This window comes from Apostichopus japonicus, chromosome 2 (assembly GCF_037975245.1).
Source record: "Apostichopus japonicus isolate 1M-3 chromosome 2, ASM3797524v1, whole genome shotgun sequence".
Classification (NCBI taxonomy): domain Eukaryota; kingdom Metazoa; phylum Echinodermata; class Holothuroidea; order Aspidochirotida; family Stichopodidae; genus Apostichopus; species Apostichopus japonicus.
The window spans coordinates 5,041,328-5,053,549 of record NC_092562.1 but is presented as its reverse complement, the minus strand read 5'-3'; the positions used below and the strand labels follow the sequence as shown (position 1 = coordinate 5,053,549).

Genomic DNA, 12,222 nt, shown 5'->3' with positions numbered 1-12,222 from the left:
AAAGGGCATTCTTCTCAAGGTTCCTTTCACACGCCGCAATTGTTTCGCAGGCCGCTCTTTCAGCGTCACTGGCCCTAGACTTTGGAACGCTCTCCCCGTCGACACAAGAAATTCGAAGACCATCAGAACTTTTAAAGCTGCTTTAAAGACTCATTTATTTAAGAAATCGTTTTTATAATTGTTTTGTTGTTCAGCGCCATTGAGTGTTTTTACAGTAATGTGCGCTTTACCAAGTGTTTCCACCTTAACCTTAACCTTATGATCACATCAACAGAGAAAATTATGTCAACAAGAGGCCTTGCGACACTGTGTATTGTAAAGTTCATACATTCTTTGGTTACCGGCGGAAGAAAAGTAGGCCTACATTTTTATCACGTCACTTACTGAAGCGCGCACTGGCAGAGTTAACACGACGAAACTTTTGGTAAATCTACCATTGAGAGCGGTGGAGGGGAGGAGGAGGGCATTGAGGGACCGGAAGGGGGGGGGGAGGGAGGTTGACACGGGAGACAAATAATTGCCGAAATATGTTACCGAATTAGTTAATGCATAATGAAATCATGTTAAAGTTTTTTTTCCACTATTATGTACACATATAGGCCTATACTTATTTTGGTATAAGCATGTATGTTTGCAGATTATTTTAAGTCGTAAGACAATTAAGGCCTACCCGGCGGGACTGCGGGCGGGTTGGGGAGTGGGGGCTTGGGAGGTTGGACTCTACCTTGATCTTCATTTCAAAGTTTGAAGCTTAACAAACTGGTCAGTTACTGTGGATATCTCACAATCAGACAAGTTTATTTTACAAGCATTTGAAACAGGGGAAACAGTGAAACAGATGTTCCCCTAGGCTATTGTTATCGAACCTCAGCTTTTTTCAGCTAATAAAGCAAACAGAACGGATATTAAAGTTTTATGATTATATTGATCTTTACATTTTCATTAGTGGCTTTTATGTAATAAACAAAACTGTTTGAAGGATAGCTAGGCCCTATTTAACCTTGAAAGTCTCATTGCATCAGTGCCCTTTGCCGGTAACAAGGTTATACGGTTTTCATTAACTATTTTCCTTGAAATTAAATGAAACATCGCTGATACGAAAACAAATAGTTTTGGGACATCCTGTTAATTAAATATTTAATTTATTGAAACTATTAAACGAATTCCATATAGTTTCAGGCATTCATTAAATGAGACCACTTTTTTTTTTACTATAAAACCCGATCCCGAACTCAGACTTTTGTAGATTTTTGGAGTGATTGGCTGCGACTTCAAGTTTCATTTAACTTCCTTTGCTGTAGCGCATCATAAGGCAGACAGACGAACAAGGTAAGTTTAAGGATTAAAGCATACACTTTTGGCTAGCTCATATAAAACTAGACTTTATAGATGGTGTTTAATTTAACCAATGCATGGAACACTGTGTTGACACGCTGAGAAACTTACACGTGTACACTTATAGGTTTGTCGCAAATAATGTATTTGCCCTTAAAAAGTAAAAAAAGAAAAAACGAATTAGAAGGAGAAAAAGAAAAAGGAAGAAAAGAGAAGAGGGACAATCAAAGGATCAATGTTCAATTTCAGCCGACTTTCATGGTTTTATCAGTTAAAATGAGTAAAATAGAGTACCCGATAATCAGTTATAACTAATGTGTATTATAATTTCTTAACATGTGTTACATTAATTAACCATGCAGTTGCTACTGAGAAGGATTAACAAACAGAAAATAATAAGCAATCCATCCTATGCATAATGATTGACCGGACTTACCAGACTACCTAAAAGGTTTCGCCAGTAATTTAGTCCACATTGCAACAGAAGGTGGATGACACTTTACTGCAAAACGCTTAAAATCTGCAACTTGAACCGTCTTTACAAGGTGTACTTATACTAGTCAAATAAAGGGACAGTTATTTCTACTCATAAGTCATTAGCCTAGTCAGGGGCGTATCCAGGGGGGGGGCGCAACAGGCGCGCGCCCCCCCTATTGGCCGTCACCAAGAAAAAAAAAAGTTTAGCAAAAAAAAAAAAAAAAAAATTGATGACGACCTTTATGTGAGATGTCGGTGATCGCTCAACCCCCCCCCCCCCCTCCCGTATGCTTTATTTTTTGTTTGCCAAACAAAGGTTCTGGCGAAGTTCGGCAGCATAATAGTTTTAGAAACATAGATGGTAATTGTGTTTGTATTATCACTATAAACACTAAATGACATGCCAGCCATACTAAATTGTGCATTTTGTGTCCATATTTACTGGAAATGTTGCTTATTATTAAGGTCGAAATATGGATCACATATGGCCATGGGCGGCGATCCTGGGTGGAGGGGGGATATATCCCCCCATGAAAATGGGTGGAGGGGATGTAATGCACCATATCCCCCCCCCACCAAATGCCAGGGATAAGAATATTTTCATGCCTACATTTATGCATCTTCGTTAATGTACGGCTCTTTTTTAGCTTCATTTCTCGCCTACCATAAACGCAGTGCGATCTTTTCAAATAAAGCGTCTTTATAAAGCAAAAATAGTTGACTGTAGGCTTCATTGGCCCTATAACAACAAAATGTATTATTGCGCCCACGGTATTGATATAGTACATATATGCATCCTCATAGTATTCATATAGGCCCTATAGTAGGCCTACACACGTACATGTTCCCTCGAACAGCTGAGAATCTCATGTAACCAGGGTAATGCTTAATACACGTTTCACCTGGATGCCCTAGCAATCGGTACCTAGGAATGTAACTATGTGTAATTGTGTATTGCATGTGTATAGGCCTATAATAGCCTGCATGAGGCCATTTTCTTCATCGAATAATATAACAGAGCTCTCGAACATTCTAACGTTGCGCCTGAAACAAGATTGACAGGGGCAATTTTCCCAAAATAACACCCGAAATTAAAAAAAAAGTATTTTGGATCCTGATTATGAGATATTTCGGACATGACATCCCTATTTTAAAGTTGGGTATATGCCGCTTGGAAACCTCGGGAAGTGCCGTTTCCGGCCATCTAGAGGGTTTGTTAATCCCAAAATTTTCTCGTACGCTTCGCGCCAACTCATGGTGGCGCTACGCTTAGATAGTCAACAAGGTCATATCCCCCCCCCCTTACTCGGAAGTACGGATCGCCGCCCATGCATATGACACCATTTTGCATTTCAGCCCTTCTTTTAAAGCAAAAATTGTACACCCCTCCCCTTAGACCCATCCCCCAGGACGGCGATCATTCATGCCTGGCGCCCCCCCCCCTATTGGAAAATCCTGGATACGCCCCTGCTAGTTAAGACAGCCTTTGAGTAATGAATTCGTCTGTTATTAATTCTTCCGTGCACAGTAGCATATGCTGACAGGTCTAACATGTGTTAAACGGTGTTATTACACACTTCAGTTTATACTGATTTACGAATTTCTCTTATTCACAGTATACAGACTGATCAAGCTCTACATATTTACATTGTGTGTTCATTTCAAACAAACCTTATTATAATCCGTCACAAAACATAATCTCGAAATGTCGACATGTTACGTCGAAATTTAAAGTCGAATTTCACTCAAAGTCGATAATGTTGAGATACATGGTTGAACTTTTGCGATGAAAAGTCGAGTCTGTGAGGTAAAAGTAGAACACTTCGATGTAACATAATAGAAATTCGGGGTAAAAATAATAGAGCTTTTGAAATGAAAAGTAAAATTTTAATACCAATAGTCAAAACTTCGAGAAACAAATCGAAATTACGAAATAATTTGTTAAATTTGTAATTTTGAGACAAGAGTCCAAATTTTCGGAAATAACTTGAAGAACTTGTTCTTGAGAGAACACAAAGCTTAATTTCAAGAGCATATATTCCGAACGTTTGGGATTGAAACAATGGGATAACAAAGTTAAACTCTAAGTATTAAAAAAACGAAATTTTGAGGAAATATTAAAACAAAAAAATTGAGAGAAGACTCGTATCAGAAAATGATTTGCACGAACCCAAATTGATGGTATTTAAAATTTCAAGGAAGAATAGTCGAAATTCCGAGAGGAAGATAAATATAGGAAAAAAAAATAGTCCAAAACTATGGATAAATGTGTCGAATTTCGAGATAAAAGGCTGAATGCTGGGGAGTGTTGTAGGACATTAAATATTAACAAGAATAATCGAAATTACGGAATAATATGTCATAATTTCGAGACAAGAGTCCAACTTTTCGAAATAAATTGAAGAACTTGTTATTAAGAGAACACAAGGCGTAAATTTCAAGAGTACATAGCAACCTTTAGGATTGAAATAATGGGATTAAAAATTTCACTCTTAGTATTAACAATTCGGAATTTAGTAAAACAAATTATATCAAAACATTTGAGAAAAAAAGTTCCACTTCCAAATTTCCACCCTTCAAATCGAAATTTTGAGGATTAAATAGTATAAAAAAATATATATAAAAATTAAAAATCGAGAGAATACTCGAAACAGAAAATGCATTGAACGAACCCAAACTGATGGTATTTAAAATTTCAAGATAGAATAGTCGACATTCCGAGAGGAAGATAAATATAGGAGAAAATAGTCCAAAGCTTTGGATAAATGTGTGGAAATTTCGAGATAAAAGGCTGAATGCTTTGTAAAGTGTTGTCGGCCATTCTTCTAGAGATTTCGGTGAAATCTCTACTAAGCACACGTAATAGTTCACGAACTGATGGTCTTTCTATTTTCTTTATAACTTTGATTTCAGATGTTGGGCGTTTTGAGATCTTTTAAACTTCTCATGTTGGTAGCGGTGTTTTTGCAGATTAACACGGCTGTAAACGGCATATCTGATGACGACAAGCAAACCATATTGACGAAAACACAGGAAGTTCGGGATGAAGTTGGCTTCGGTGCTGACGACGTAGTTGTATGTTTATTCATATTATGACATATCATGGAATTATGTTTATTCATGATTTGACCATGCATGGAAGTTATATGTTTATTCACATTCTGACCAACATAGAATTATTTTTATTCATGATATCACACATTTATTCATGACTTTACCATGATCATAGAGTTATATGTTCACTCATGGTTTGAACATCATGCAATTATGTTTATTCATAGCTTGACCAATTACATAGAATGCATTAGATTATGCAGAATGATATTGATTGGTACGTTTTTATATGTATACGTGTGTGTGTGGTTATGTATATATATATATATATATATATATATATATATATATTTATATATATATATATATATATATATATATATATATATATATATATATATATATATATATATATATATATATATATATATATATATGCGTGTGTGTGTATGTGTGTATACGAATGTGTATATGCATGCCTCATTGAAGGTTAAACTATATTGATGTTGTCAGTTCCTCAGTGCATGTGTCGGCCTAATTATGTTCACTCGTTTATCCAATTGTTTTGTCAATTCTATAATATCTCTGTTTTTTTTTTCTATTTCAGGAATGGAAGGATTCCATTGCAGACATTGCGCAAGCGTGGGCCAATGGCTGTTCATTCAGCCACAATTCAGACAGAAATGTACAGCGTAAACTGACGACGGATATCGTGAAAAACCTGGGAGAAAACATCGCATGGGGAACTTCGTCAACTGTAGAGGGCCTTGTACAACTTTGGGCCAACGAAAAAGACTACTATACTTATCCCGACAACACTTGCGAGGATGGTAAAGAATGTGGGCATTACAAGCAGGTAAATATATCAAATAGGGGCCTACACAATAGTAAAAGTAACCTATAAGAAGTGTAGCTACACATTATAGTCACAAAACAGTCAACTGCAGTGATTTTGACGTCGGTCGGCGAATATCTGACTTATAGTCTAGCAATTTCTTTCTAGTCGGAGGGGCGGCCCCTACAAATATATGGTGCCGTCAATGTTCCTATAGTTCACAGCCAATCGTGGAACGATGACAGAAGGAGGCGTGACACCAGCTATTTACGGACTGTTCATCAGTTGATCATTGCTATTACATTAATAATACATGAGTTATAATGTCATTTCATGAGACGAATCCATCGTTCTTCTTCAGTCAAAATGACGTCGTAAGATTTGATTAACTTTCTCGAGGATTCCAATTATCATTCTAACTATTCTAATAATGTCACTTATATACATCCCTTAGGTAAAGCACAAAGTGCAATAATAATAATAATAATTTCAATTTGTTTCTTTATCTCTTTCCTTCGAAATGTCAAAGCTGGTTTGGAAAAAGACATATGCGATGGGCTGTGGTACGGCAACGTGTGATGGGTACTTGTACCTTGTTTGTAACTACGAACCTGGGTAAGTAATATCTATATACGTGTTAACTTATTTTAATCCATTTGTATGCATTAAAACATTTGCCTCAATCCCTAGGTATCACGTGACGAGAAATGTCCCAGACTGCACAATACAAAGGGAGCGAACTTCAAGACGATTTATTCATTGTGGCGTCTTATTTTTGTTTCTTTTTTGTTTCTTTTGTTGTTGTTGTTATGATTCCAACTGTTGGTTTAGGGTTAATAAAGCATATATGTCAATATCCCACTTTACAGTAGAGTTTGTCATAAGTTTTAATTAAAGCAGCATTTTGCGTCCTTTTCTATGATATTTCTCAACCTCACTGACTCCACTATGCCATAACGACATACATAACTAGCTTATCTATTTAAATCTTACTTCAAATGGTGGCATAAAAGTCGAAAAATTTGCAACTTTCAACTTTGTTTTTCTCCAAGATATTTTCCGTTGGGATCCCAATTAACCTCGCCCATAATATGAATATTTAAACACTACGAACGTCATTGACTAATACGTAATCCAACACCAAACTTGATTTGTGTACAGTCTATATGGCAGTTGTACCAGGGAGTTTCATAACAACTCCCGAGTTGTGCCAACGCAAAGTCTCGAATCTATTTTTAGCAACGGCTCATAACTAAACCTGCATCTCTGATTGGTTGAATTCAAAGCGGGTTTGGGGTACAGTATGCGATTAATTTTAAATGTGGAATTTTGTCGTGGATACTTTTCTCATTCTCTGCAAATATCCTTAATTACTCGCCCAATTAACGATGTTGGCAGGGAAAAACTTTGCTGATATCTTAGTTTGCTATTTTGTGATTGATATATGTGAAAAACTCGATGGACATGCCAAAAAAATAGAAAAAAGGCGACCAAACGCAAAATGCTGCTTTGATGTATTTTCACTTTACAAAACGAAACTTGGATGTACGTAATAAGGAAAACCCCTCATATAAAAAACAGAATTTGTCAGTGTGCAAAACTATATGACATCAGACCTCTTTGCTGCAAGTTCAGTTTCCTTATATTCTAATCGCTTTTCATCCATTTTACATTATTTTGTGACTTTTCTTCGCAGTGTGTACGGTACCAATTTGCCTTACTAGATGGTCGGCGGTTTCAAAGAAGCACGCATGCAGGTAAGTCTCATCAAAGTAATAAGGCCCACATTTTAACACAAATTAAAAATGGTAACAGTTTACAAAAATGACTTTACGGAACATTCTGACTACCTCAATTATTGTTGAAAAGAAATATAAGTATGTCGAGACTAAAGCGGGAATCGAACCAGCGATCTCTGGATTACGAGCTCATGCAATGCTCTACCAACTGAGCCATCCTAATAAAGCCAATTCATTGCTGGAGGCGCCAAGTGAGAAGCCATGCTATACTTTGCATACTTTGATAAAAATAGGGATCACGACCCAGTTTTTTTCTCCATACAATCCAGAAAGCGACAGGAAAGGCGGTTTTCAAAAGAAATTTGGCATTTTGTGTATGTATGTGTGCGTTTGTTTTGCTATCTGACCGAGGACTTGAACAAAAGAATTTCAGGTCCTCGGTTGTGATTTCTAAAGAATCACCACGTCCTCGGAAGAATTCTATTGTATAGGGTATTGCTAAAGTTAGGGTACGTGGATTTGAACAATGGAAAATACAATGGGGTCCTCGGTCTGAACGAAACACAAACATGTGTGTGTATTACTGTGTGTGTGTATTTGCTCTTTTCCATCCACAGTCAGTTGTGCGGTATTCACTTACCTCCTCTCGGGATAATTTTACACTTTGTACTTGTTGATGTATACGAGCATATTAATTTGGTCCAAAAAAAAATTATACAAACCAAAAATACTGATAAATTTCAACAGAGTAAAATATTAAATGATTTGTACACACATTTTCGGACCTCCTTCCTCAGTTACAAAGACACTTACTTGTATATAATACTAACACCCGGCGGAGAGGGCCCCCATTGCAAATCCAAATCAAAAGGTGTTGTGACTTGATTTTCGAGGTTGGGTTTTAGAAAGAACTATTTTTTTGTCGTGATCAGCCAGGTTGTCTTGTACAATAACGAACCTAACTTTGCAGTTTGGACGATGTTAAGGAACTAGGTTAAATTTGGGTAGACCTGCTGGCTGGAACTTCCGGTTTTGTCTAGTCGAATGCTACGTTTTTATCTGGTTATTGAATGGTACTCTGAAAGAAAGTGAAATTTACTTAATTATTCAATTATATATACTGCTCTATATTCCCCCTGGTATTGGCAATGATTTTTCTTGTACTTATTTTACAGACAATTTTTTTCCAATCAATTTGGAAGCCTTCCTCGCGGTGACGGGTGACTATGTATACTATATTCCATTGAGACATCCGCACACGTTAAGATGTTGGACGCTTGTAAAACAGTTTATGTTTTGTTATCATCACCATGTTTATGCTAATTAATAATTGTGTAGTATTCACACTGTCATATCGTTCATAATCAGTTCTTAAGTTGATGCGAAGATATTGGAAGTATGTGTCATTTTTGTAACAATGATTACATAATTGCATGCATGGCATGAGTGCAGGGAATAAGAAACTGTAAATGAGTTATAATAGTGGAAAAGATTCCCTTACGATGTGTTTCCTGTTATACATTGTGTGTCATGTTATTATGTGTGACCTGAGTCAAGGGCGTATAGGAACCGGGGGGCTGGGGGGGGGCGCCAGCCCCCCAGCGAAAAATATGGAGGGGCGGAAGTATTATTCCGCCCCACCCCCCCGCTTCGCAAGTCAGAAAACCCCTTTTTCATATCCAAATGAGAAAAAAATCTCATTTGGAGCACCAAATTGCATCTAAGGCCAGGTGAAAATGCAAAATTATTTACAAAATGGAGTGGGTGTTGAAGTGTGCTATATTGCACCAAATTGCATCTGAGGCCACCTGGAAATGCAAAAAATTCCAAAGGGGAGGGGGACACCCCCTCCCCTTAGACCCTTCCACTCAAATATACAATCGTTTTTGGCAATCGTATGGCAATTTTATGGGATAATATATGTGTTACATTTTGGGTGTGATGTAAAATTAAAATTTACGACAAAGTTTAAACATAAAAACTGACATCACGATCAGAAATAAATAAATCTGTCGAACGTTACTGTTTTTTTTTTTTTTGCTCTTGTTAAGTTGTATTTTGCTCTGTTTCTTTCCTATTTTTTATGAAGGATTTCCGATATAAGCGACCCATAATGACAAGCAATTCGCTCAGTAGTGTTATGTAGATAAATGCAATTTGAAATCATGAACAAATATGTCCAAAATATCGAGAGAGAAAAATGTTTCGAAACCATTTCGTCACAAACCTATATAAACAGCTTTCTGATCGAACCGTTTCAGTCACGATTTTATTTTTCGTTTATTTAGTTTAGTGGAAAAAAGGATCAGGAGGGACACTCAAGTCCCAATCAAGGACCCTATAGGAGAGAGAAAAAAAACTGAAGACACAAATACTCAGACCCGATTACAATGCTTAAAGTGCTTGTCCAAAGCATTCCTAAACCCATCCACACTATACTTACAAGTACAACTTTCTCAGGCAAACCGTTCCACTCGTTCACAAACCTATTATAAAAAAAGTTATGCCGAACATTAATCCTACTTTGTGACTTTTGGAGTTTAAGACAATGACCTCTGGTATAACTACTATTAGCAAACATGAAACAGTCGGTGAAGGATAACTTGTCAAAACCATACACAATCTTGAAAACCTGAATCAAGTCACCACGTAACCTCCTAAGCTCCAGAGTGGTGAGATTCAACAGTAATAAGGGACACCCTTTAAGGAACTAATCATCCTAGTAGCCCTCCTCTCGACCTTTTTAAGTACTTTCTTATCCTTAGTAAAATATGGGTTTCAAGCCTGCACAGCATACTCCAGATGAGGCCCAACCAACTGCTTATAACGCCTAACTACGATGTCCTCTTTCAGAAAACTGAAGTTCCTCTTGATCATACCTATAAAACACCTCTTTTAGCAGCTTGAAGACAATATTTAGAAGGTTGCAGAGATGAGTCAATGTAGATACCTAGGTCTCTTTCAACAAAGACCTCATGTAACTCCAAACCATTAAGATTGTAGGTATACTTTTGGTTACTACTACCAATATGCATCACCTTGCATGTTTCAATACTAAAAAGCATTTGCCATCCCTGAGACCAGGAAAAAACCTTATCCAAATCTGTTTGAAACTTCTCAGAATCGCTTTTGGAAGAGACCTCAGAATACAATTTTGTGTCATCAGCAAACTTCTAAGCTGTACACAAGATATCTCCGTCAATGTAATTCATATAGGCAACAAACAACAAGGGACGCAAAACAGACTATTGTGGAACCCCACTATAGTAACGTCCTGCCAAGAAGAAGAAGCGCAGCCTTTGATTACCACCCTCTGTTTCCTATTACCAAGCCAATTCTCGATCCAAGACAGTAAATTCCCATTGACACACATGCTCTTCAGCCTAAGTAAAAGACACTGGTGGGGAACTTTATCAAAGGCCTTCTGGAAATCCAGGAACACAACATCTACAGACTTCTGCCTATTTAGTGTGCCAGTGTTACATCTTCCATAAACTCAAGGATATATTAGAGAGACAAGACCTTTTTTGACAAAAGCCATGTTGAGACTCTCTCTGATCAAAGACTGACTACTGACCCAGCAAACACAGAACGTGTTTATAACATTTTGAGAATGGTGTAGAAATGCTATTACAAAATGTTATTGTAAATCGTTGATATAACATTTTGTAGATATCATATTAATACATGAAAACGTTTTGATAAAATATTTCCTAACATTTTTTATAAAATATTTCCACAAATGTTGTTAAAATGATCTGAAAACGTTCGGGGAAGGCATTGAAAAAGCTTTAAAAAATTGAAAATATGTAGCAATTTCAATTCAACACAGCTACCGGGGGAAGCCTTTCATTTGATCAAAATATCGCGGATTTTGTTCAGAATGTCATTACATTGTTATAACATCATCAAAATCTTTTGATTACACATTATGCTTGATGTTGTAAAAATATTATTTAAATGTTATTTAAAAAAAAGATATATCATTGAAGAAAGGACTAAATAAAGAGTTACCTGTTTTTGGGGGTGTGTTTGTAACTTTAGCATATTACCAATACCATATATATTTAAAATCTATAACAGGCAAATGAAGCCCATGGTGAAGTAATAACGTTCTTAAAATATCACTATAACGTATATGTTACGACTAAAAACGCCTTTTCAGTGATGTTAGTAAAATGTTTTTGACAAAACGTTTTCATTTGATGTTATTGAAATGTTATTAAAATGTTGTCACACAAAGAAGGTATAGACCTGTATCCTGAATCTGAGTTAAATCAAAGTTTAGCCGAGGCCTTGGACTAAGATGTAGCCTATAGTATAGGCCCGCCGCTGTAAAGTATAAACGATCACCTAGGCCTATGACAATGTTCGGGGAAAAAAACATTCACGGTTGCATATGTGTATAGCACTAGCCTAGAATGCTTTAAATGAAACTATAGGCCTTTCTTGTATTATTTGGACCCTCTGTTTAAAAGCTATTCTAAATCATCTGTGGTTCTACAGTAAGTAGCCAAGCGATGATATTTTTGTTTCTGAAATTTAAACTAATCAATTTTGGTATTTTTTGTGAGAGAAAATGTGCAATTTTAAGTGAGAAATTGCTCCTAAACTATTGCCTCAGGATACTTGATTCTTTGAGAGGTTATAATGTCCAGTGTGGTGCAAACAATACAAAATAATGATTACAATGCTTCCTGTAAATTATATGTTTGAAAGTTGTGCCGCTCTGAAGTTGCTATTTAGTTCTGCGATTCAGCATATGTAAGGAAAGGTTTTTGA

At 36.5% G+C, this 12,222-nt stretch overlaps 1 protein-coding gene across 1 annotated transcript; it reads left to right on the top strand.

The window, feature by feature from the left end:
• Nucleotides 1-1,218: 1,218 nt before the first annotated feature.
• Nucleotides 1,219-9,293, top strand: LOC139975493 (uncharacterized). The gene is made up of 6 exons (XM_071983477.1): nucleotides 1,219-1,329; nucleotides 4,726-4,887; nucleotides 5,474-5,722; nucleotides 6,231-6,316; nucleotides 7,398-7,458; nucleotides 8,616-9,293. The coding sequence occupies exons 2-5, from the start codon at nucleotides 4,726-4,728 to the stop codon at nucleotides 7,423-7,425; spliced, it is 525 nt and encodes a 174-aa protein (XP_071839578.1). The 5' UTR covers nucleotides 1,219-1,329; the 3' UTR covers nucleotides 7,426-7,458; nucleotides 8,616-9,293.
• The last annotated feature ends 2,929 nt before the right edge of the window (nucleotides 9,294-12,222 follow it).